The sequence below is a fragment of the Crocuta crocuta genome, unplaced genomic scaffold (genome assembly GCF_008692635.1).
Source record: "Crocuta crocuta isolate KB4526 unplaced genomic scaffold, BGI_CrCroc_1.0 scaffold102, whole genome shotgun sequence".
Taxonomy (NCBI): Eukaryota; Metazoa; Chordata; class Mammalia; order Carnivora; family Hyaenidae; genus Crocuta; species Crocuta crocuta.
This window is the reverse complement of record NW_027530019.1, coordinates 11,474,590-11,501,920: the sequence shown is the minus strand read 5'-3', so window position 1 is coordinate 11,501,920 and position 27,331 is coordinate 11,474,590. Positions and strand designations below refer to the sequence as shown.

At 45.5% G+C, this 27,331-nt stretch overlaps 1 protein-coding gene across 2 annotated transcripts in view; it reads right to left on the bottom strand.

The window, feature by feature from the left end:
• EHD4 (EH domain containing 4) overlaps positions 1 to 27,331 on the bottom strand; it is an 83,552-nt gene that overhangs the window by 13,665 nt on the left and 42,556 nt on the right. For both annotated transcript variants that reach the window (XR_013335252.1, XM_077764607.1), the window contains exon 4: positions 8,929 to 9,341. Coding sequence is in view for 1 of the 2 variants with exons in the window: in XM_077764607.1 (XP_077620733.1) it covers positions 8,929 to 9,341 (413 nt within the window). In the remaining variant the exon portion in view is untranslated. The remainder of the gene's footprint in view (positions 1 to 8,928; positions 9,342 to 27,331) is intronic.

The following is a 27,331-nucleotide window of genomic DNA, read 5'->3' as shown; positions in this document are numbered from 1 at the left end:
GGGGGGGGGTGTTGGAGAGAGAGAATCCTAAGCAGACTCTGTGCTGTCAGCATAGAGCCCGATGCAGGGCTCGAACTCACAAACTGTGACATCATGACCTGAATCGAAATCAAGAGTCAGATGTTTAACTGAGCCACCCAGGCACCCCTTTCTAACATTTTTTAAATTTTTATTTAATTTTGAGAGAGAGAGAGGGAGAGACAGAGCACAAGCAGGGGAGGGGCAGAGAGAGAGAGGGAGACACAGACTCCAAAACAGGCTCCAGGCTCTGGGCCGTCAGCACAGAGCCCGATGAGGGACATGAACTCACAAACCTCAAGATCATGACCTGAGCCGAAGTCAGATACTTAACTGACTGAGCCACCCAGGTACCCCAAACATTTCCATTCTTCTGCTAATTTCCAACTTTAGGACATGAAGAAATGTTCATTACAAAAGCTCTCTGTGTATCAGAATTCTACAGAGTAATTTAGAAGTCAAGAAAATAACTAAAAATAGGAACAGACGAAAAGCAGAGCAGTGATTACCAAAAGAAAATGACTATGCAGCTAGGGAAAATCCTATTAAAGAAAACAGACTTCTATAATCTTGTGGAAGAATGGAAATTGAATAAAGGGGGTAAGCAGAGACATCCTCTAGCTCGGCCGAGTCTCTGTGTATGGACACACACTGGGCACAGACGAAAACATTCAGCTAAGATCTGAAACACTAAAATAAGTGCCTAATGTAAACGCTGATGTGCTCAGACCTGACAATGCCAACTTTCCCGTCTATATAAAGGTCATTTAACAGAAGCACACCCTGTCCTGCCTGGCTACTGCTCACAAGTACAGGTGGGGAGAGATGCATCTGAACCTTTCTGTCTCTAGTAAACTTATTTACTTATTTTTCAAATTAAAACAGCTTCAAATTTTTATGTGATTCTTTGAGATAGAGAAACCCCAAATTTGGGAATTCTTTATAGAGTGTCGGACTTTAACTGCATTCCTGAGGGTATGATGAATAAGTGGTAAGACTAGCAATTTCCTCGCCTTGGACAGTGAACGTCTGGCTCTGTTTGGCCGGGCCGGGGAAAGGCCTTGGGTAACACTGAAGGACTTGGAGGGGCTGCCACACTCAAGTGGAGAACCAGCTGTTCACCAGCTGTCCTTGTGTCATTTCCTTGGCCTCAGTCCTCCTGGAACCTCCGGGCTAGGCCTATGGATACCTCTCCCTTCCGTGCTTGGGCCTGCCTCTCTCCGGGGCCAGACTCAACGGGAGCAGGAGGGGCCCAAGCCGCTGTGTCTACTACCTACAAGGGCTTTTTACTGAACGCCTGCTCCAGATCCCAGGGCTGGGGCCGTGTCAGACCCCTGCAGGGCTCCCCAAGTCTCCCTCCCTCCTAACGTGGGCCCTTTGAGTTGCCAGGCCTCTGTTTAGGGAAGGCTGACTCCCCACGCAGCCCCCGGCTCCACTAAGATTGGCATCAGTTTCTATTACTGCCTAGGTGGTACCCAGGAGCCTGCTTCACCTGGGCTGACCGCAGGTGGTGTGCACCTGCCGCAGCTCTCCACCCATGGCCTGGCACCTGCTCCTGCACCTCAGCCCTTGTGGTGTTCTTTGGCTGATGACCAAGGCTGCCGGATGATGGGCTGCCGCTGGACACCAGGCCTCCAGTGCCCTGACAGAGACGGGCCAGTTCTCATACCAGGCCTCCATTTCTTCCTCCTTCCACCTTGCCTGGCACTCTCTGAGTCAGGACTCTCAGGTGCCTTGCTCATGCTTGCAGGCTGCTCTCAGCTGCAACCTCCACATCCAGAACGTTCCAATGGCATGTTCTGTGGGAGTCTCCTGTTGTGGTGCCTTTGCATGGCCAACCCCCTCCTGCCCTTCCACGGACATCCTAACACAACAGGGGTCAGATATGGGCCCCGCCTTTAAGAAGCTTATCAAGTTACAAGGTAAATCCTTAGAGTCGTGGAACATTAAATCTTGAAGGGACCCCCTGGACCTGACCCAACTCCTGGTTCCAGGAAATTCATATGACTTACTCAAGGTCACACAGCCAGTTAGGAGGTGCAGAGTCGGCACTCACATTCAACTGCCTCATTCCTGTCTTACAGACTTAATTGCTTTCTGTGGGTATGAATTTTAAAAATCTCACTAAAGGTATTGGAGGGGCGCCTGGGGGGTTCAGTCAGTTAAGCGTCCGACTTCAGCTCAGGTCATGGTCTCATGGTTCATGGGTTTGAGCCCCACATCCGGCTATGTGCTGACAGCTCAGAGCCTAGAGCCTCTTTTGGATTCTGTGTCTCCCTCTCTCTCTCTCTGCCCCTCCCCAACACACACTTTGTCTCTCTCAAATAAATAAATAAATAAATGTTAAGAAAAAAATCTTACTAAAGATGTTGGAAATCAGGAATTGAAGATGAACACTGTCCTATGGAACAACAATGTGGAAAACTATGACTTGAGGTTTGGCTTTTGATTGTCCCTAACTCCCAGGGATGCTGTGGAAGGGCCTTTAGTCACTATGAACACCACACAGGATGTGGGTGAAGGCAGCAGTCTCCTGGCAGTATAGCACCTTGTAATTTTCTAAAGACTCTTGGTAAAAACAGGGGACAGCCTGGAGGCTCATTCCTGTCCTTCTGTGTCAAAGAAGTCTTTCGAGATAAACACAGGACTGAGGGTCAGACCAGGCGATGGTCCCTGGGGAAGGAGGTGGAAACAGTCTGAGATCTTTTGCTCTTTGTAATGAGAGAAAACTAATTGGGAAGAAGGCGGATAGGAAAGACAAGAGGGAAGAGAAAAAGGAGAAGGGGAGGCATGATGAGACCTGGCGCTGGAAGGTCAGGTTCACGGCCCTCCACCCGTGCCTCTTGTTGAGCAATGCCAGGTGACTTTAGCTCCCCACCTCGGCTTACTCGTGCACAAACTGGAAGTTATAACTCCTACCTCACCGGGTTGTTGGCATGAGAATCAAAAGAGATCATGGATTTGGACGCACCAGAAAGAGGAGTAAAAACGTTGCTTGTTATTGCCTAACGGCCAAAGACCAAGAGTCAGAGGGTTAGTAATGCCAGAGAAGGCTCATGGTTGTTTAGTTCTTATTGAATAATGAATACACTCTTACTGCGTTATTAATAGTTACTGAAAAATTAATACATTCTATGTATTTGAGTAGTAATAGGATGAATCTGGCTCCCAAGAGCTCCATTCACAAGTCAGTGACATTGAACCCTGGTTGGCTTTTGAACATTCTTATCTTGTCCAATTCACCCTTTTCCTTGTATAAAACTGGGAAAGCCCCAGCTCATCCAATGGTGATGACACAGGATAGGTCAAGCAGATCACAATGTCAGTTTCTTTCTGGGCTATAAACTCAATGAGCAAAAAGAGATGTCCTTCCCCTTATTATTATTAAAATTTTTTTTAAACATTCATTCTTGAGAGACAGAGAGAGAAAACGCGTGAGTTGGGGAGGAGCAGACAGAGAGAGGGAGACACAGAATCTGAAGCAGGCTCCATTCAGGTTCTCAGCTGTCAGTACAGAGTTTGACGCCTGTGAGACCGTGAGATCATGACCTGAGCTGAAGTCGGACACTTAACTGAATGAGCCGCCCAGGGGCCCTGAGATGTCCTTCTCTTTAAATGAACATGAATTTATTTCTAATTCACATATATACTCTGCTATAATCACATTAACTGTGTCCAATGACAAGTGTTCATACATATGCAAGATGGAGAAGCATGTACTCAGAGTGATACTGGATATATCCATCTTGGGTGTGGAGGGCAACCCCAGGCAGCAGCAAGTGCTGGAAGCTTCCAGTGCTTATGGTCAGTCGGAGTGGAAATCCTCATGGAATCTGGGGACCAGTTTTTTGTGAGGGGGAATTCAGGCTGGGAGAACATGGTTCTTCACTATGTGACCTCATCTGCAAGCTAACACTACCTGTTAGAGACCTGAATCTTTGTAGCCCAGCTTGAAATTTGCATAGAGTATTTCACATCAGGGAATCAGCACATTTTAAAAGTGGGTTTAGGGGCACCTGGGTGGCTCAGTTGGTTAAGTGTCTGACTTCAGCTCAGGTCATGATCTCACAGTCAGGAGTTTGAGCCCCGTGTTGGGCTCTGTGCTGACAGCTCAGAGCCTGAGCGTTTTTCAGATTCTGTCTCCATCTCTCTCTCTGCCTCTTCCCCTGCTAATGCTGTCTCTTTCTTTCTCTCTCTCTCTCTAAAATAAATAAAAACATTAAAAAAAAAGAAAGTAGGTTTATGGGGACATAGAAAAACTCAGTTAATAAAGTAGAGACCCAAAAGGTGGACCCATGGGATAGTAAAAGTGTGAGACTACAGAGGCAGAGAAAGGCAGCTCCTTGCTTCTCACTGGAGCAGAGGGTTTGTTATTTTGTAGCAATCAAAGCTGGCACCCATAGCATCTAATTCTGAACAGCTTAAAGGGGACTCAAGGGGGCCCACCCACTCACTCATTTGAGGTCAACCTTCAAAGAGACAGGCTTCCCTACATGGGCACAAATACTGACACACATATCCACAGCTGACTGAGCTATTTTTAAAAGTCCCTTGGTAGGCTAAGCATTAGCAGGTCGCCACCAGCCACTGTAGGATTCTTACACCTTAGCCTGGGTCCATTTGGCGAATTTCAAAACATCTAACTTCTCTACAGAAGGAATTGGCAGTGCAGACAGACCGGAAAGCTGGGCCCTGGGTTTTCATGTGACTGAAGAACAGGCTTTGAAGACAAAACAAAGTGCTGCAGAGCTAGGGTGAGCCCTGAAAATCACTGACCTCTCTTTTTCTTTCTCATTTTTAGCTGTTCCTTCCTCAAATGTTGAGTCATTTTTTTTTGTTGAGTGAAGATCTCGAAAGGGGTGGGAACTTTTCCTACTCTTGGGCAATGTTTATAAAGGGTGGAGTCCTCACTTTTTATTTTTGTTTGTTTATTCCATAAGTATTTTTATTTGGGATTTGTTCGTAAGAGCCTAATTTCCCTAATTTGGCTATTTTAATTAAAGCTGAATAAAACTGAATTATGTTTTTTAAATCCTTTTTTTGACTTTCCCAAAATAGCCTAAAGAATCATGAAATGAGCCTTGAGTAGCATCTTAGATTATAGTCTTCAAAAAAGGATGCCTACTGATATTATGAAAATGTGATTTTTGAGGTTAACCAAAACACCTAAAGTTTTCTTGTTCCTTGAAATAAAGAGTTATGAAAAAAAAATATATATATAGAAGAAGCAGGGAAACTTTCAAGAGATCTTCGGTAAGAGTGCTATTTTTCAATTACTAAAGTTCCTTTTTATGTCACCTTGAGTTTGATCACTGCAGAACCCAGCAGGACATTAGTGATTATAGTTCTTTACTTCTGGATGGGATGTGACTTCTGCTGAATTAAGTTGTTCTATAGATACAGTGCACACCCCAACCCAGATCTGACATCTCCTAGGTGACATCTGGAAACCTATCCTAGGGTTCCTGTGGATAAACAATTTTATAGAAGACACAGAGCGGCAGACTAATGCAGAAAGCAAGGACATGGTGAGAAGCTACAGATGTTGTTCATTCTGCATTTCAGGTAAATGCTTTCCAAACCAAGGAGTCAAACTAACTATGGCTTGAATTTATCTTTTACAACTTATGGGCTGTGAAGCCTTGGCAAGTTACTTCACCTTTCTGAGCTACAGTTCCCTTGCATGAGAAACAAAGATCATGTCCAACTTTGTGCAGTTATTGATGGGATCAGATGAAATAACACATGTAATACAAATCATAGAGCTTCTGGAATACTTCAAACCCTCAGGAAGGGTTGGCTTACAAAACTGGATCAAGAGAAATAAAGATCAAAATGCCAAGATCAAAGAGCATTTTCCTGAAATATAAACACTGCAAAGAGAAAAACCCAGGTGACTCCTTGTCCATTTAGGCAACAAGTTCACAAATGGCCATCAAGTTGCAGATGGTATAAAGCAGATGACATCGGGGTACCTGGGTGGCTCAGTCGGTTAAGCATCCGACTTCAGCTCAAGTCATGATCTCACAGTTCGTGGGTTCGAACCCCATGTCGGGCTCTGTGGTGACAGATAGCTCAGAGCCTGGAGCCTGTTTCAGATTCTGTGTCTCCCTCTCTCTCCGACCCTCTCCTGCTCATGCTGTCTGTCTGTCTCCCTCTCAGAAATAAATAAAACATTTTAAAAAATTAAAAAAAAATCAGATGACATCAGTTTGTGGCTAAGGCCACTGTGTTGAGTTCTGCTTCTTATCCGCTTGAGACTCTGTTTCCTGTCTCCCTTCACAGGATGGTACCGCCCAGCACACTGGCACTGAGAAGCTCAGCCTTCAGACATTTTCCTTTATGAAAAGGAACAAGCCAGATACTATCCTTAGGAAGAAAAAAAAGACCAGCTTTTTTCCTAGAAGTAAGCTCAGCAAGTCGACCGCCCCTGCCCCCCATCCCCTGCATCTACACAAGGCTCTCATTATTCCCAGTGTTAGTACAGAGCTGCTTTCTGTGGCCATGCTGGTCTGTTCAGAGGGCCTGATGCTCAAAGAGGGCGGAGTAGTCCCAAGGCACTTGGCACACCCAGTGAACTCTTTGCTCTCTTCTTATTTATATGACTGAATACAGCTGCGTCTTGAGTCACTAGGCCTTCAGCAGTGACTGGTAAAGTAGAGATGTCCATGGGCATTTATGAATAGTTAAAAAAAATCTTTAAATCTACAAAGGCTATCACATGATATCTCCGCTTTGGTTATAAAATAATGTTGGGTATTGTGTACGCTGAAGGGTAAGTTCAGCTGTATCAGCTGAAGAATAGAAATATCACATGCTAAGGAGTTACCAAATGGGGAAAAAAGAGACTTCCTGCCACTAAGCATTAGGCCCAGGACTAGTGCATGAGAGAAATCAGGAAAGCTGCAAATAAGTGGATTTACAAACTGGTTAGCACCACTGCCTTGAAGAACTGGAACAAAGTGGCTGGAGCTCCAGAAAGGAAGCAGCCTGGAAGAAAGGATAAAGAATGGAGGCTCGCAGGTGCACAGTGACTGTGGATCAGCTGGGCGATCTGGGAGTACATGTGAGCACGCACCGGGAGTGATGGCAAGAGAAAGAAAACAAGCAGATGGAAGTCCTAGATGTGGGGCTGCAGCGGCCTGCAGGGGGAGGGGGGATGGGGGGTGTCTCTTTGGCTATAGAGAGATGTGCTGGGTGAGCGTGCTGGCATGAAGACAGACGCTGCTGGGCAATGATGGGGAGGCATTAGAAGGCTGATTGCCTGCCCCACACTCACCCTCAGCGAAGCCCTCCTTGCCTTCCCTGGCCAACCCCCCTCCTCAGAGCATGGTGTCCACACTGCAATCGGCACACGCTCACCATTCTGTAATGGGGGATTTGGGGCCTCCTCTTCTACCAGCTAGGCTCCCCAGTCCCGGCCCAGGGGTGCTGAGCAATACTGACTGAACGAGGCAAGGGGTAATGGATTCTAGAAGGGTGGCTGCCGGGCCCCAAGGCCAGACCAGAAGTCACTCTCTGTACAGCAAGGGGATAAGGGAGGGGACATGGTTTCTTCACCACCAGGAGACAAAGGGGAAGTAAGCTGCCCTTGCTTCCTGACCAGGGTACGAGTGGATTGGGAGAAGGGGCCTGTGGACTGGTTTTAATGGATATGACCAAGGCACAGGGCTAGGCTGAGAGCAGGGGGGCTGTCTTTTGGTTCTAGTTTTGTTACTCATGGGTTAGGTGACTCTGGAGAAATTGCTTACTCTACCTTATCCTTCTAAACTTCGGGAGTGGATAGACCTCTGGCTTCCAAATGTGGCTGATTATCAGAATCACCTGGGGAGCTTTACACACACATACGCACACACTCACATATACACACACAGACATGCACACACACACTTGAATCAGAAGCTCCTGGGCAGGGCCTAGGAATTTACACTGTGAAAGCTCCAGGCTGCTTCTGATGATCACTGAGACTAGACAAACTCTGGGGTACTTCCAGCATTAGAGGAATAGGATTTTTTTTTTTTTTTTAAATCCCCAACATGGGGCTTGAACTCATGGCCACAAGATCAAGACCTGAGCTGAGATAAAGAGTCATACACTTAACTAACTGAGCCACCTAGGCACCCTAAAGGAATATGATTTTATGAAATGTACACACAGCTTTTAAAGAACTATCTTTTTTCCATACTTTTTTCTTAGAGGAGTCCCATGCTTTTCTCTCTTCAGAGCTGTGACAGAATCAACGACAGTACCTGAGGGTGGTTAGCAGATGACCACTTACCCCGTTGTGTACCCACACCTGGGGCTGCCATAAGGTTCAGCTACGAGATGGAGGAGCCCAGAGGCAGAGCAGGCATGCCTACAGGCTACCAGCAACAATGGGGATGGGGTGCCACCCCCAAAGCAGCACACTCCGTGGGTCAGGCTGAATCAAGCTTCCTGCCTGACTCCAGGCAGTAACATCCAGTTCTCTGACTTAGGCCCAGGGTGACTAGTGGTGGCATCTCAGCACCATAATGATCCCACCGACACCACCCCTCTGGTTCAGCTGGCTACGTTCCCATCGTCCTAAGACAATAGCAGCTTCCAGGTGGTGAGGCATCGATCCCTCCCATGTGCTCTGCAAGCCAGGTCACACTGAATCCTCATAGGCCCCCTATGATGTGCTCTTATTGGCTCCATTTTACAGGTTAGAAAACAGGTTTGGAAAGGTTGACTCATTTGGCTAAGATCACAGAGTAGGAACCAGAATCTTAACAAGCGTAGTGATCTTGAGGCTTTCTTCCTAACCTCTTCCATGTTCCATTCCTGAGGGGCCCTGGAATGGAGGCTCCCCCCGCCCCCCACCCCCTTCTCTTAGAAAGGAGAGAATGGAAAGGGTCCCCTGCTGCCTGGCCTGTCTCCTTGTCTCACCTTGGCCAGCCTCGCTCGCTTGATGAGGTCGTTGAGTTTGCGCACGGCTGCCTTCTGCGGAAGGCTCTGGATGTCTCTGAAGAGGTCCTGGGCCTCGGCTTCGAAGAGCCGGCGGTTGTCAGTGTTCTGTAGGGGCTGTGCCCAGAAGGAGCCGATGTAGACTCGAAGCACCTCGGGTGTGTTGATGACCTTGCCCAGGGACCACATGAGGGCCCCATAGACACGCATCAGCTGCTGCGTGTCCACTTGGTCGGCCTTGTTCAGTACCACACGGATCTTGTCATCTTGGCCCCGGAAGGCCTTGATGGCTTCTGAGAACTCATCTGAGATGTCCAGTTTGTGAGCATCGAACAGCAGGATGATCCTATCTACTCGCTCTGCAAACCACTGCAGGACCTGGCAGAAGTCATAGCCTAGGTGGAGAGAAGGGCACGTGAGTGTGGCCAACTGCTTGGAAGACGCATTTACTAGAAGGGCTGGGGACTCACTGGTTCTCTGGCAGCTGCCAAGGACAGAGCACCGCCTTCCAAGGAGGCAGTGGAGGTTCCATGGCCTGAAAATCACTTCAAATGAGCCCCCTGGGGCTGGATGTATTCAGGAGTGAATGCTGAGGATCCCAGGAGCCCTTCCCTGGGAAGAAACAGGGACTGTAAAGGTGCTCATGGGCACTTTGATTGGGCATCACTTACTTCCTTATCTGTCATTTCATTCAGTCCCCACGATTCTCTTATTTCCCCTGGTACAGTCCTGGAATCAATGGCAAATTTGATCAATGGCTCTGTAAAATCATGGGCCCTGGGTCAAAAGCTCTCCCTTCTGCCAAAGGCTCACTTTTCTGAAAGAGGCAGAGATGGTGAAGGAAGAAAACCTGGGGGCCACTTGGGGTTCCATGGGGTGTCTAGTAAGCACAACAAAAGAAGAATTATCTTCTCTTATCCTAAATTTTTAAGAGTGTTAAGGAGGCCAAAGTTTGGCCTGCCCAAAACTTTGACCAGTATTTATCATTTGGGCTATTTATATCTTAAGTTATAAATATTTGTTAAAAAATCATGTCTCACAGCCATTGTGTGAAATGGGTCTTTTGCCAATTTCTTTTTAAAAATGGCTAGGACCACAACAGATTCTGTTTAGTTCGGTTTGGCATTGTGCCAGTATACTCAAATCATGCAGCTACATAAACACTCCTCACAGGCCATGGTCAAGGCCTGCTTCGGGCATCTCCCTAGGGAGGCAGAGGCCCACAAAAAGCAAGTTAAGAGGAGGCTAGTGCCACCAGGTTAATTTTTTATCTCAGTCTGATTAGCTGTGGACTCCGTCTCAATGCAGTCCAGTTAAAGCCAAGATGGCACCTTTCCTGACTCCTATTTGGCGTTATCACCCCTTTTAATAGACTTTGAGAACTTCCAAACACACATAAAAGTCTCGAATATAATATGATGAATGCTGATATACCCAACCCATAACTTTAATAAATTTTGACACTCGGCCTTGTCAGCTTCAGATACTTTAAAGAATTTATCTACTTTATTTAAATTACAAAATACTGTAGAGCGGTGAAGATAAGTTGGATTTTCACTTGTCAACACAGGCCAATCTCCAAAAGGCTGGTGAGTAAAAACATCAGGTTTCAGCAGGCTGTGTACAGTATGATAACATTCACATAAAATGTTAAAAAGACAGGGGCGCCTGGGTGGCTCAGTCGGTTAAGCGTCCGACTTTCGCTTAGGTCATGATCTCGCGGTTCGTGGGTTCGAGCCCCGCGTCGGGCTCTGTGCTGACTGCCAGCTCAGAGCCTGGAGCCTGTTTCAGTCTGTGACTCCCTCTCTCTCTGACCCTCTCCTGCTCATGCTGTCTCTCTCTCTCCTAGAAATAAATAAAACATTAAAAAAAAAAAAAACTTAAAAAAGACAAAGCAATACTCAAGAGCCAATGGATACATACTATAGCACACGTACAAAAATATTCAAAGTTGGGATACTGATTGACTTTGAGGGATCTGACGTAGATGAGAACATGTCTAGGGAATGATCTATTTTCAAAAATAAAAGGGGCCGTTGGACTAAAGTTTCCATAAATTTGAAGAACAGGTGTAAAGGGAGTAGTTGAAGAAAGAAAGGATCCAGACACAATTTTAATAAGGAAAACAAAACATTCAGAAATGCCAAAGCCCTCCGAAAATCCATCCCCAAGCACATCCCCCAGAGGAAAGTACTGCCCTATTTGTGGTGTTTATCATCACTGCATGTTTGTATATTTCCCATTCATGCTTTTCACTTCTTTATACTGTCTCTCACCGTGGCACTCCCTGATTCCCTGGGGACAAGGAAGGCAAAGGTAGTTGTCAGAATGTGGGCCAGAGTTTATTTTGATCACTATCAGCAGTCAGGTTAGAACAGAGGAAAATCAAAGACCTACTGAACGGGGTCACACTGTAGTATGTAAGGATTCAGAGTCAAGATTTCATTCTGAGTTCTGTCCCTGCAGGGCCAGAACAAATGCCCCCCCAAGGTGGTCTGTCATTTGAGACAGACTTGGGTGCCAGATAGCCCCAGATGCCAGGTAGGAGACCCTCAGCAGGTGAATGATGATGCCAGGCCCTGGGTGGCAGGTAAGATGTTTTGGAAGTGACCACCAGGAGGACCTGCATGTGGACGCTGTAGTGGACACGAGTTGAGTTTTGCTGAACACCCTTCCTATTGGGAAGGGGGTGCCCCGTGCATCATAGAAGCTGAAGGTGTGGCAGGCAGTCCCGTGCCCCACTCGCTGGCAGGCTGGGGTACAGACACGTGGTCTAGAACCAGAGTCATCTCCTTCTACCAGAGTGGGTATTGAATCCTGATGTAATGATGCAAAGCCACAGGGAAAATGAGAATATATTCATGGCAGAGGTGATGAGTTGACAGTCCAGGGGTGGTGGTTTCCTAACCTAGTTTTCAAGACTAGCTCTCCAACTGACTCATTAACTCTGTGAACAACCTGATTTTCTGCAAATTTCCTTTTCTGCTTAAGTTAGCCAGAATTAGTTTCTTTGGTTTGCTACCAAGAACCATGATTGGTAAATAATTTTCTCCACATTTGAGTATTTCTGTTCAGAAATATTCTTAAAACCAGTGCCAAGAGAGACTTGCCACTCCCTCTTGCTGTCACCACCAGCACGTGCGAATTCAGCCATGGAGACATGCATCTCTTCCTCCAAGGACCACCTGGATTGAGTGGCTGGCCTTGAAAGTACCATGGATTTAAACTTTCACTTAAATTTGAGTTCCTAATAGTTATTTTAAAGGTCTTTTTAAAGGATATCACTCCATGAAATAAGTCAGTCAGAGGAGATATATCATATGTTTTCACTCATAGGTGGATCTTGGAGAAACTTAAGAGAAGACCATGGGGGAAGGGAACGGGGAGAACAGTTACAGAGAGGAAGGGAGGCAAACCATAGGAGACTCTTAAATACAGAGAACAAATTAAGGTAGAATGGGGGGGAGTGGGGTTGAGGGGAAAATGGGTGATGGGAATTGAGGCGGGCACTTGTTGGGATGAGCACTGGTTGTAATAAGGGATGAACCACGGGAATCTACCCCCAAAACCAAGAGCACACTTTACATACTGTATGTTAGTCAATTTGACAATAAACGATATTTAAAAAAAAAAGACAATTTTCTTTTTTAAAAAAAGGCAAAAATCACACAAATAAAAGACATCGCTCCAATGCCTCACTGAAATAAAAAGTTAGTGGGAATAGAGCTGCCAGATGTAAGTTTACTATAAGTGAAGCCATTACTCATCTTTGGAGGAATAGCTGCCTGACCATATTTTCTTGTTTTAAAGTACCAAGGAGAGGGCACCTGGGTGGCTCAGTTGACTTAGTATCTGACTGCAGCTCAGGTCATGATCTTGTAGTTCGTGGGTTCAGGCCCCATGTCCAGCTCTATGCTGACAGCTCAGAGCCTGGAGCCTGCTTCGGATTCTGTATCTCCCTCTCTCTCTGCCCCTCTCCTGCTTGCATTCTGTCTCTCTCTCAAAAATAAATAAACATTAAAAAAATTAAAGTAATGAGGAGAACTTAAGGTAAAGGTAGACAGAACTGTGTTCTGTTTGTCATTAAGCAGGTGTAAAAGGATTATTTGTTACATATTAGGTAGTGTAATCAAAGGTGAAGAAATCACTAACTGTCTCAGAAGAAAGCAAAGAATTACCACAGCTGGGAGAGGTTGATCTGCTCATTTTTCTTCATACATACTTGTTGTTGTTATTAGTATTTTACCATTTCAACCATTTTTTAAGTGTACAATTTATTGGCATTAAGCATATTCACTTTGCTGTGCAATCCCCATCTCCAGAAGTCTTCATCTTCCCCAAATGAAACTAAGTACCCATTAAACATTAACTTCCCATTCCTCCCTCCCCCTAGCCCTGGCAACCACCACTCTATTTTGTCTTTATGAATTTGACTACTCTAGGTATTTCAAATACCTGAAATAGTACGGCATTTGTCTTTTTGTGACTGGCTTATTTCATTTCGCACAATGTCCTTAAGGTCCACACGTTGTAGAATTTGTCAGAATTTCCTTCCTTTTAAAGGCTGAATAAATAGATCTGCTCACTTCTTTGTGATATAAGATAGGGACCAAGTACTTATCTACTACAAAGTTCCAGCTGATTTTTTTAAACGTTTTCTATTTATTTATTTTTGAGAGACAGAGAGACAGAGCATAAGTGGGGGAGGGGCAGAAAGAGAGGGAGACACAGAATCCGAAGCAGGTTCCAGGCTCTGAGCTGTCAGCACTGAGCCTGATGTGGGGTTTGAACCCACAAAGAGTGAGATCATGACCTAAGTTGAAGTCAGATGCTTAAATGACTGAGCCAGTCAGGTGCCCCATTCCAGTTGATTTTAAAGAAATGATTTAAAATTAATGATGTTATTTTAGATCATTAATGAATCATAAGGATCTATAGATCATTGATTCTCAAAATGTGCTCTTGTATTAGATTCATAAAAGGCACTAGCCAAAGTTTAGACTTGCAGACCCTTCCTGAAAGCACAGTATCAGAATCCCAGAGCCTGGGCTTGGTGATGTGCATTGTGCAAACCCTCCAGACAATTGCGATGTCTGGTGGTTTGAGGACCACTACTCTCGACCAAGTACCAAGGCGTGGTATAGTGCAGATATGTCTATATTACTGTTGGTCAGCAAAACAAAACACAGCTTCTTTTTATCCTAAAAAGTTACCAATAGATGTTTAGATGGTGCATCATGGCATTGAGGACACATGGAATTTAAATCTGCTTTATTCGAAGATGGATTTTTGAATTTATGAAAATTATCCTGTCTTTGCTCCCACTGGACCTTAGCCCTGATGAGCCCTTCCCCTCTGGCTGTTTTCGGTCCAGACGTGCACTGTTAGTTCTTACAGACAGCTCATTCCATTCCACATGGCACCTACTTGTGAGTGGAAATACCATAGCTCTGACTCAGACCAAACTTTGCCTCTGAAAAGCCACCCCCAGCTCCTGGGCTCCCGAGAGGGTCTTATAGCTCCCCAGAGAACTAAACCATCTGAGATCACAGGTGTTTCCCCCCACTGGGCTGTGGTCACCCTAGGGTAGGGGCTCTTTTACGCTGCTCTCTACAGTACCAAGACAGTGCTCACCAAGACCCAGCCTCAGTAAATGCTTCCTGAAGGACGGATTGTTTTCTGTGGAAAACTATGTTCCAAATTCCCAGAACTGGCTTGAAACAACCTTTTGGAACACTTCTCTCTGGAAGTGAGAAGTGCAATAAACATTTTGAAACTTAATAATACACTTCAAATAAAAAGGCAAAAATGGATTAACTAATACTGATCAAGTGCCCAGGATGTGCTTGGAATATTGCTGAGGGACATATTTCTATAAAACAAAGGCTGCTAGCTTTAACCATAATAGCCCCAAACTGGAAACAATCCAATGTGCCTCAGCAGGTGAACAGATAAACTAACTGTACAGTGGAATACCGCTCAGCAATAAAAGGAATGAACCACTGACACACAGCCCCACGGGTGAATTTCAGAGAGACCATGTTGAGTGAGAGAAGCCATTTGCTAAAGAATACACATGGGGCACCTGGGTGGCTTAGTCGGTTAAGCGTCCGACTTTCGCTTAGGTCATGATCTCGTGGTTCATGGGGTTCGAGCCCTGTGTCGGGCTCTGTGCTGACTGCCAGCTCAGAGCCTGGAGCCTGTTTCAGAGTCTGTCACTCCCTCTCTCTCTGACCCTCCCCTGCTCACGCTGTCTCTCTCTCTCCTAGAAATAAATAAAACATGAAAAAAAATTAAAAAAAAAAAGAATACACAATATAGGATTCCATTGATAGGAGATTCTAGGCAGAACCAAGCTACAGTGACTGGGAGCAGATCAGTGGTTGCCTCCGGCTGAGGGCGTGGCCGGGACTGAGCGCAGCATGGACAAAGAAGGAACTTCTCAGGGGGATGGAAAGTTTCTATTCCTTGGTGATGGCGGTGTGGTTACACAAGTGTGCATTGGTCAAAACTTGCCAAACTGTACAATTAAAATGAGTGCATTATTATGTTATACTTCAATAAAACTCACATAAATACATAAGAAAGGAAGGGAAGGAAGAGAGAACAAATTCAAGACTGCTAAACTTATTTAAAGATACACATCTCCACAAACTGCTGAATGGACCAGGAAGTTGAAATCTGCTCACCAAGGGGACTACATAGCGCATCTGGCTGGGTAGAGAGTTGAATTTAGCTACAGCAGGAGCCCTATGCTTTGGGTGAAATCAGTCTTCAGCAAAGAGGTTATTGTAAAATTTGGCTCCTCTACTGGAACTTTGAGAATTGTGTAATTTCACAAGTGTCCTACCTTCTAGCCAAGGTGGTAAGAAAGTTTCTCAGGGTGACGGGTCAGGGATGAGAATGCTCTGAGTATGAGAATTCGTTCCAGCTCAGCAGAACAGAGCAGACCCTGGGGTACATACAGATGTGTGTGTGCACACATGCATGTGACTGTGCATGTGGGGGTAGTGCACGTATGTGTGTATTAATGAGTCTGTATGGAGGCACAGGAATCAACATCATAACAGACTTGCTTCTGTGGTGCTCAATTTATTTTAAAAATGTATTCATTCAATTTTAGACATTTCAATTTTATAAGACCTTCCTCTTTCTTTTTAATGTTTGTTTTTGAGTGCTAGTGGGGGAGGGGCAGAGAAAGAGGGTAATAGTGAATCCCTAGCAGGCTCTGCGCTGCCAGCACAGAGTCCAATGTTTCTATCTTTGCAAAAGGACCCACAAGCTATACAGCTTTGGGAGCTGAGAAGGAGAATTTGTCCTGTGGAAGATCCCAGCTTGGCATCCTGGCTCCACGTTCTGGGAACAAACGGAGGGGGCAGGAAGGAAAGGGGCCCTTCTACCCAATCAGGGGCTTCCATCACAGCCCCCATGGAAACCGTCATCTCCATCCAAAGGCACCCGCCAGGAAATGACACCTGAGATTAGAACAGTTGCCCCTGGCTCAGGTAAATATAGGGCGGGAACCCTGAGAAAACAAATTTGGCAGTCTGCTTTTAATAGAACAGGAAAGAAAAAATGCTTAAGTGTCTTCCCAGAGCCAAGTTCCTAATTACATGAGTTTTAAACAAGATGTGTGTCAACAAAAGGATGCAAGATAATGGAGGACAGCCAGAACTGAGGCCAGGTTCCTCCTGCCCACGTCCCTGGCCCCCATCCCTGGGGTGGGGGGGAGGGCAAAGCTACTTGTCCAGTTGGACACAGCCCAAGACTCTGCTCAGACCTCTCCTCTCAGGCACTGGCCTGCCTCTTCTAGAACTAGCAGCTCCTGTTTCATGCTAGGTCACTCATATCCCTTCCGCAGCTGTTACTGGGCTGATTTGTTTGTGCAATACCAGCCTCTCGGAGGTCCCTTGGCATCATGTCCATCTTTGTGTCCTTTCAGCACTTAGTTGATTGTCCAGCACAGACTGTCCACACAGTCATTGAGAACGTGCTGGTGGTGCCTCTTAACTGTAGTTCTTGTCCCCAGGCTCCTTCCTCTCCAATCTAGTGCTCAAATGATCCCTACCCCTTCTCAGAACTCAGAGGTAATCTCCAAAACTTTCAGTGCCCTGATTACTTCTAGAGGAAATGTTTACAAATTCTCCATGACTAGCCCCCACCTTATCCCTCCAGCCTTTTCTCAGGGTCTCTTACTAAACACCACCCTCCCCACCCCATAAGCCACACTGGGCTCTTTGCTGTTCTCCAAAAGCATCTTGCAGTCTCCTGCCTCTGCACCTTTGCCCAGACTTTCTTTAGCCCCGAATGCTCTGCCCCCTCTCCATCTCCAGCTACCCATCCCTCTGGGTCACTTCTCTCCAGGATGCCTTCTCTCACCTGAGTGGAATGGATCCTCCCTCCCGCTTTCTTCCTGAGGTCTGTGCTCTACCGCAGCCCATCCACTATACTAAATTATAAGCAGCCTGAGAGTAGGGGCCAAGTCTTACTCATGCCTGGAACCCAAAAGCTCACCGCGGAGTACTTTGTACTATCTAAATCAGGTTATTCTGATGTATTCTTGTATTCCTGTGACATATTCTTATAGCACCAATGATTTTTCTTTCATAACCCTTATACTTTCCAATGACATATTTGGTGATTATGAGACAGAAACTCTATGAGGGCAGAGACTGTATCTCTCATTCAATTCACCACTGTATACCCAGTACTTGGTACCGACTACTGAATGTAGTAGGTATTCAATAAATTTGATTTTTCCCTCAAAAAATTAATAATAGAACTACCATATGATCCAGAAATTCCACTTCTGGGGATTCAGAAGAATTAAATTCAGGGGTGCCTGAGTGGCTCAGTTGGATGGGCATCCCACTTAAGCTCAGGTTATGATCTCACAGTTTGTGGGTTCGAGCCCCGTGTCAGGCTCTGTGCTGACAGCCAGCTCAGAGCCTGGGGCCTGCTTCGGATTCTGTGTCTCCCTCTCTTTCTGACCCTCCCCTGCTCATGCTGTCTCTCTCTCTCTCTCAGAAATGAATAAAACATTTAAAAAAATTTTTAAAAAAGAAGAATTAAATTCAAAAGAATTTAAATCAAGACCTCAAAGAGATATTAGCACTCCCATGTTTATTGTAGCACCATTTATAATAGCCAAGATATGGAAACAACCTCACTGTCCTTTGGCAGATGAATGGATAACAAAAATGTGGTTTATACACACAACAGAATATTATGCAGCCTTAAAAAAGGAAATTCTGCAAAATGGATGGACCTGGAAGACATTACACTGAGATAAGTCACTCACAGAAGGACAGATATGGCATGATTTCGTTTACACGAGGAATCTAAAATAACCAAACTCAGGGCACCTGGGTGGCTTAACTGGTTAAGTGTCCGATTTCATCTCAGGTCATGATCTCACTGTTTGATTCCGAGCCCTGCGTCGGACTCTATGCTGACCGCTCAAAGCCTAGAGCCTACTTCAGATTCTGGGTCTCCCTCTCTCTCTGCTCCTCCCTCACTCATACACTCACTCTCTCTCTTAAAAATAAATAATAATAATAAACACATTTAAAATAACCAAACTCATATAGTCATAGAGTGGAATGGTGGTTGCCAGGGGGTTGGTGGGGGGGAGGGGGATGGGAAGTTCTTAATCAAGGGACACAAAATTTTAGTTAAGAGGAATAAGTTTGAGAGATCTGCCGCATAGGATGTACCCAGAGTTAACAATACTGTACTGTACACTCAAAAATTTAAGAGGGTAGATTGCATTTTAAGTGTTCTTGCTACACGACATACATATATACACATACATATGTACATATGTAAATAAAATCTGAAACAGTAAAATAAATCTAATTAACAAAGTGAATTAACTTGAACGAGAAGTATGACTGAATGTTAGCATGTTAGAGGGCTTAGTTGCTTAAATAGTTCTGTGAGTTTCTAAAAAAAGAGCTGTTACTAATTGTAGGAAGTACAAATCATCTCAAAATAAACATCAGATATCTGGGATTGCTCAGGTATTAAATATATATTTTCAAAAATAGTCACTGTTAACAATAGCAGCCACTTCAGTTAAACATGTGCAAAGAATCCTTGTACCGCGTCCAGGCTGAGTTTACTTTGCAACTGGAAAAGGCTGTTTCTGAAAATGTAACTGGGGTTGGGTACAGAATGATAGCAAAAAAGTAATGATGGCAGTCAATACTGACTGAGCTCTCTCAATATTCCTGCACTGTCTCAAGAGCTTTCTATTAGCACACTCTCCTGTAATCCTCACAGTAACCCCACAAAACAGGTACTATTATTGTCCCCTTTTTACAAGCGAGGATACAGAGAATCAGAGAGGTTAAATAACTTATCTAAAATTACGCAGCTATTTCCTAGGAGAGCCAGGATTCAAACCCAGGGACTTGCATCCCTGTGCTTTTATCTACTGTGCTGCACCATACGTACACTAGCATGGTGGCATTAGAAGTGATTTTTCTTTTCTTCTTTTGATATTGAAATTTTTTTAATGTTTGCTTATTGTTGAGAGACAGACAGATAGACAGAGAGAGAAACAGACAGAATATGAGTGGGGGGGGAGCAGAGAGGATGGAAGAAACAGAATCCGAAGCAGGCTCCAGGCTCTGGGCTGTCAGCACAGAGCCCAACGTGGGGCTTGAACTCATGAACCGTGAGACAATGACCTGAGCTGAAGTTGGATGCTTAACTGACTGAGCCACCCAGGCGCTCCCTTTTTGATATTTTTAAAAGTAGTTTTATAAGTGTTCTACAATAAATATATATTATTTTTATAACAAGAAAAGAATAAGCATACTGTAAAAATTATTGGTCCATATGTGACTGGGATAACAATATTACTGAGGAAGGTTTTCCTTTTCTTTTGTAACAGTGTTTATAGCTAGGGTCTGGATTTCTAGCCTTTTGTAGCCTATTACCATCTCAAGAAACCCTGAGGGTGAAGTAGTATCTTTTCAACTACTCATAACCTTCCAGGGAAGAGGCAGTCCTGCATCAGCTGGACTTGCCTGAGCACTGGAAACAAGCTGGTAAGGAGACGAGTTACAGACACTTTGCTCCTGCTGCCCTCTCTACTTCCCCTCACGCCTAGTCAGCTGCCCCCCCAAAACTGATCAGACGTGCAAGTGGGTCTGGGGTAAGCGGGGAGGGGAAAGGGTCGGCAGTTAGTAGAGGTTAAGGCTCCCTCCGGGTGTGGGAAGGGGCTGATGTTACACCCTGTCCTGGAGACCCAACGAGATGGCCAGAGAAGATAAACACTGCAGGCTCCATATCTGCACATATTGTGGAGGCTCAATGCATGTTCACCTCCAAGTGTTCGGCTGTTAGCGGCCACCCCGGAGAGACTAACTGGCTACATGAAGACCCTGTGGCCACAGAGCTCCCTGTCTCACTGTGCCTCGCCTGAGGGGGTCTGGCCACGGAACCCACCACAGTTTAAATAAAACCAAGGACCAAATCTGTCCTTGGATGGGGTTGGTGTTTATTTTCTATTTCCTCCCCCAACTCCTTCTTCCTTTGGAATTTAGTCCAAAACTCTGTGAACTACTTATCAGTGCCTGTTTCCTCCTAAAATAAACAAGCTAACCTCATAGCCCGTCTCTCTTTGCTCTGGGGATGTTGTAAAGATAACCATGGGACAGATGGGGGCCATGTGGCCCTGAAGCTCCTTACATCACGGAATCACACCATAGGGCAGACAGGTGGGGAACGAAGAAAGGCTCCGTTTGAGTATTTGGCCTGATGAACGCTGTGGCCTCTGGTCACATGACCAAGTCAAAGGAAAAATTGGGTTTCATATCTTGTTTTCCTTATCAGACTAAAAATTAGGTTAAGAAGCAGGTCCATTTGAAGAGGACTGAGCCCTGCAAAAACGCAGCAACATTACATGGCATTTTAGGCTCTTTGATGGAGACAGAAGTTGGTGAAAATTGACCCAAAAAATCCTCCAAGTTCTGGAGCCAGGCTTAGCCATTTCACTTTGCTGGGCTTTGGTTTCTACATATATCAGATGGGTTAGGTGATCAGTAAGAATTCTTTCCAGATCTTAAATTAACTATACTAGGTATCAGTTAATTATGGTACCAGCATAAGAATGTAAAACCATTCAGGTGGCTACAGGAATTCTCAATGACTAAATCTAATGATAAAATTATCAAGTAACAAGTTTCATTTTATTATATCTGTTCCACTGGATTCATATGCTACGGCACATTGGGCTGATTTGAAGGGCCTGGCATGTTTCCACAAGGGTCTTGAGTTGCCCTTAAGCCTAATTTGTCACCCAACTGCAAACAACTCTAGGCTGAAAGAAATTACCAGAGGAAAAATCACAGAATTGGAGGCATTCAAGAATGCTTAAGAGATCATCAGATCCAACTTTTAATAATACAAGTAAGAGAATCCAGGAATCAAGTTGTCACACACATGAAGACTGCCCATTCCTCATCTTCAAGGGGCATCTTCGTACCTGAGGCAAGAAAATCTTATACATCTATAAATCAGTCAGTTTGTACTTGTACTGAATTTTCTGGAGGCAAAATGCCAATAAGACACAGTCTCCACCCATGTGTGATGAGGCTAAATATTTACAAACAAGGCTTCTGCCTTGACAATACATCTTGTCATTTTGTGGTTCAGAAGGGCAAAAAGACAATATTTCTTCAAGCTACAATTTTCTAAAGAGAAATGTTAAACCAAGAAGGTGACAACTGGTGGGTCAACAGACAGCTTGCATGGCACATTTGACCCTCGATACCCTGCCCTGCCCTGTTCCGCCTTTTAAACAATCCCAGAGTTGTGTGAGTGTTCTGTGAGCATCTGGACAACAGCCAGTCATGAAGACTGGTGCCAGCAACTAAGTTATCAGCTAACCCGTTCCTAAAGCCAAACTATTACCCAGAGATAGTTATTTCTGGGTTTATATCACAGATGGAAAGAAAGATCAAGTCAGTGGGTACCATGTGAATCCACACTGGGTTCTTTATTTTAAAAGTGACTCAATTATTTTACTAAATCAAAGTTCATATAGTTACCCAACACTAATTCAAAATGGTCAAATGCCTCCAGAAAGGAAATACCTTGAAAATGTTTGTAAATATGCAAAGGTGCTCAGCCACACTAATAAGAATGAAAATTAGAATCATAATGAGATCATTGAGCTATCAAATAATGCAAAGATAAGGGGGGGAGGGGCATCAGTAATGCCCTGAGGTGGGGAGGGTATGTGGTTTAAACAGGTACTTCCCATACTGTTGGGTGGGAATGCAAATAGGTATATCTTCTAGAAAAGGCATTTTGGCATCACCTAACATGGTAAAAAAGACCACAGTTCCTTTTGACTCAGTGACTTCACTACTAGGAGTGCACCTTTTTTTTTTTTTTTTTTTAAATGAAGTATAACATGCAGTGTTATATTAGTTTCAGGTATACAACATAGTGATTTGATAATTCTTTACAGTACTCAGTACTCTCACCACAATAGGTGCAGTTCTCATACAATGCTTTTACAGTACTATTGACTATATTCTCTATGCTCTACTCTTAACCTCTGTGACTTATTTTGTTTTTAGAAAGGTTTATTTATTTTTGAGAGAGAGAGCATGCATGCATGAGTGGGGGAGGGACACAGAGAGAGGGACAGAGGTTCTGAAGCGGGCTCTTCGCTGACAGCAGTGAGCCCGATGTGAGGCTTGGACTCAAGAACTATGAGATCATGACCTGAGTCGGTCAGATGCTCAAAGGACTGAGCCACCCAGTCCCCCAGTTTTCCGAACTGGAAGTGTGCACCTCTTAATTCCCTTTATCAGGTTCATCCATTCCCCACCCACCTTCCCTCTGGCAACCGTTTGTTCTCATACTTAAGAGTCTGTTTGTTTTTTGTTTTGTATCTTACAGTTCCATTTGCACACCAGCGGGCAAACTATATATATTTGTACTGTGTGCACAACTATATTCTCTAGCACTGTTTGTAACAAACAACAAAAGATCAGAAATGGTCTGGATGCCATCCATCAAGAGGATACCAGCTGTTAACTTGGGCACATCTACATGATGGGCTAAGGAGGCAGCTCTAAGGTCCTGACACAGACTCCAAGATTTACTGCAAAGTGGAAAACTCTTGGTGCAGAGCAGCGTGCCAGGACCCTCCTGCCCTGGGAGGAACCCCGAGGCACTGCTGGCAGAGTTTGCTCTAGGGGTGCGGCTGGGACACTCTTCACCATCTAACTTTCTGAAACTTAAATCTTTCATCTCAAATATGCACACACACTTGTGCAACATGGTGTGTTGCAGTGAAGAAGACAACAGAAAGTGAGATGCTGAATGATGGTCTGACTTGTGCTTTCCTTTGTGATTTGGATTCAAGCAGGTGGCGGTTTTGCAAAAGAGCCTAAAATAATCCAGGTGAAGTGGAGGTTTCTAGAGGAAACTGTGTCATGGCATGTATGAGAAATATCCCCAGATACCAGAAAGAAGAGTATGGAGAAAAGAACTGGAAAAGTGACAAGAGCTGGGGCCCTGGGCCACAAGAGGACACCTCCTCCAGGTCACTGTCTTCAGCAGGTTTTCCCAGCTCCCTTCCTGGGCTGCCTTCCCCTGGCACTCTTTCCGCTGGCCTATTGTCAAGTTCACTTATTTCCTTTATCCTTCCCTCTCCTTTTTTGAGTTTCCTGGAAGAGCAAGGTGCTTGGCCGTCTGAGTCCCAGGACATGCTGCCATCTGCTCTCCTTGGGAAAATGCTGGAGCTCGTGGCCAAGCTGACCCTGCACTTCCCGCCCATCTATTCTGGGACTGCCCCCTGAATTCCATGAAGTGAACAAAGCTAAACCATCATTCAACACGACTCTCTGCTGAATGGTTAATAGTTGTTAGGTCGCTGTATCCTCAAACAACCCTGGGAGGGAGAATTCTGTCCCTTTATAAAAGCATGAACTAAGGACCCCACAGTCAAGTGAGGGTGCCAGGACTTGAACTCAGGTTAGCTTCCTCCAGGGCCCACAGTGAGCTTGCCTGCATCTCACCATCTCCCTCTCTGCTTCCCTGGAAAACAAAGATGCCCCTATTTTCAGCATGCGTCTACATCCTCTAGCTCAACATGCCTACTCGCCTAGTGCCAGTGCGTGAGACCTGACTTCTGGCCACACTCTGTGTCCTCTCACTCAATGCACACTTCATTACTGACGTCTGTGGAACACTTAGGTATTTACACCAATGATTCAGACCCTCACAAGATCTAACTCTGTGAAGAAAGTACTTTTCTTCCCATTTTACAGAGGAGGAGACTGAGGCTCACAGAGGTGGAATAACTTGCCCAGGTCACCCAGCTGGTAAGTGGAAGCGTGAAAAGAAATGGAAAAACATCACAGGCCAGTGTTGCCTGGCACTATACAGCTCCACCTCCACCTATAATCCTACATTTTCAATCTATCACTCTCACCCTCCAGTGCGGAGGTCACCCTTTGGTACACAGTGACTGTAGGGAGAGGGCTTTTGTCACACATAACAATCAGGGTGGAGGTTATATAACAAGAATGTCATCATTGGGCACCTGGGTGGCTGAGCTGGTTAAGTGTCCAACTTCAGTTTAGATCATGATCTCACAGTTCGTGAGTTTGAGCTCCACATCGGGCTCTGTGCTAACAGTCTAGAGCCTGGAGCCTGCTTTGGATTTTATGTCTCCCCTCCCTCTGCCCCTCCCCTGCTCTCTCTCTCTCTCTCTCAAAAGTAAATAAACATAAAAAAAAGAAAAAGAATGTCCTCATTATAGCATTTGAACATCTGAAAATATAAACGGGAAATCTTTTAAAAATCTCTTATTTTTCTTTAGAGGTTCCTGAAAGTCCTAACTTCCAAAGAAGTCTAGAAATGTTGGGGGTGCTCCTACATGGAGTGAAGGCATAGGCAGAGGACAGCAGCATCAAGTCAGGGCTCCCTGTCAGATGCCCGCGAGGCTAAGGCAACAGCAGTCTCCAGGTCACCCAGGGACCATGGTGGGGTGGGCAGTTACCCCCACTTTCTTTCAAAGCCCTCACCTGGGAGGCTATTGGTTAGTCACAGAGCCCACCCGAGTGCTGGGCAGCCCCCACTCTATCCAAGGCTCCCCCTACCACAATCACTTACATCCTCCATCCTGGCCTCTGAGAGGGCAGCGTTGATGCTACAGAAATAGAAATGTGGGGCACAGCTCAAGCCCATTTTGGTAGGTTTCCTAAGTTTGTACGCATCTCTTCTTTCACTTGGTTTGGGAACAGCAGAGCACAAAGGAAAGGGCAGGCTCAGCACCACCCCAGATTTCTCAAAGTGGGGATCCGTCTGTAGCAGAACCCCTGGATGGGCTGCCTTCTGGGCCCGACCACACACTCCTCATGTTGTTGGTGCTGAGGTCAGAAGTAACCTGTGTACAAGTTCCCTGGAGCCTGAGTACCCCAGCAGTAGGGCCTCACTGCCTCATTCGGACTTATCGACTCCAGGGCAGAAGGGGGGTGGAGAAGAGGGTGACCTGAGGACGGGTCTCAGGGAAGAAGAAACGACTATGACAACCAGGGAGGAGAAAACCAACCAAACAAACCCACAGGAGCAGAGCGGCGTACGAGAACTCCGGATGCTCAGAGCAATAATCCCAGGTAATCAAGAGAAGGTTAAAAAAGATAATCCTTCAAAGGCTTCCTATTCCCCTCAGAATAAAATCCATGTGCTTCCCTCAGGCCCGCAGCTCACCCCAGTGGCCCTCCTGACCTCACTGCCCACCACTTCCTGACTATTTAACCAGCCTCTAGCCTTCCCTGGATCTGCAGGTCTTACCTACCCTTGGCCTTTGCCTGCCGTGCCCTTCCCCCAACTCCCTGCCAGGCTAGTCCTTGTACTTTTTAGGTCTTAGCCTGAATGCCACCTCCTCAGAGACACCTCCCTGACTCCCCATCTAAAGTAGGACTCGGCAATTACTTTCTTCAAGTCTTTGTTTCAACTTGCATTTGTTTTGTATTTCTGCTCATCCATCACCCTCCCGGGTGTACACTCCAGGAAGGCGTGACAGGGTCTGTCTTGTTCTGTTAAAAGTGCCTGATACCTGACACATAGTATATGCTTAAGAAATGGACCAGGAGATGAGGAGCCTGGGTGGCTCAGTGGGTTAAGCGTCTGACCTCGGCTCAGGTCATGAACTTGCGGTTGGTGAGTTCGAGCCCCGTGTTGGGCTCTGTGCTGACAGTTCAGAGCCTGGAGCCTGCTTCAGTTTCTGTGTCTCCCTCTCTCTCTGCCCCTCCCCTGCTCATGCTCTGTCTCTCCTTCAGAAATAAATAAATATTTTTAAAAAATTAAGAAAAATAAATGGACCAGGAGGAACCTAGCAGAGTTTGGTGCATGGCAGACATTCAATATAAGAAAACCTCCTTCCCTCTGTACCATCCTTTAAATGAGAATGCAAGGCAGTGTATTCGGTGTCTCCCAAAGACTGTCAACAATTGCTGAAGGTAAAAGACCTAGGAGGTTTGGCATTTGCAGGGGGAACGTGTCAATTACAAAAACCTGCCCTACCTGGCATCCTTCCCCAGGGCGGGCGTGCGTGCGTGCGTGCATGTGTGTGACAGAGACAGAGAGACAGAGAGGGACAGAGAGAGACAGAGAGAGGGAGATATTGAGAGAGATGTTTCCCTGGTTTGTATCCTTGTCTCCTGTGGTTAAAAGCACACACTCTGGAACCAGGCTGTCTGGTTTGAATCCCACTCAGTCACTTACTAGCTGTTTTCGTTATCACTCACCTTAAAACTTAGTGTCTTAGGGGCACCTGGGTGGCTCAGTTGGTTAAGCATCCAACTCTTGGTTTCAGCTCAGGTCGTGATCTCACAGTTTTGTGAGTTCGAGCCCCACATCTGGCTCTGTGCTGGCAGTGCAGAGCCTCCTTGGGATTCTCTCTCTCACTTGAGCTGTCTCTGTCTCTCTCAAAATAAACAAACTTAAAAAAACTTAGTGGCTTAACAGCCTATTACTTTCTCTAGCACGAGGGTTGACTGCGATCAGCTGGGTGGTTCTAGACTGGGGAGTGTGATGAGGTGATAGTCAGAGGGCAGTTGGGGTGGGAACCATATGAAGGCTCACCTGAGCTGGTTGTCCTTGATGCCTTCTTCTCTCACACCCCAGCTAGGCTGGAGGTGACCTGAACCTACTGGCCTCTCCATGTGACTGGCCTGGGCTTCCCTCACAGTATGGTGGTTTCAAGTGGTTAGACTTTTTAGATGTCAGTTGGCTACCCACAGATCCAGCTGGAATTTTCAGAACTTCTGACTTAGACTTGGGAAGTCATGAAGCATCACTCTTGCTGAATTTTATTCCTCAAAAAGTGAGTTGGAAGGCCATCCTAGAT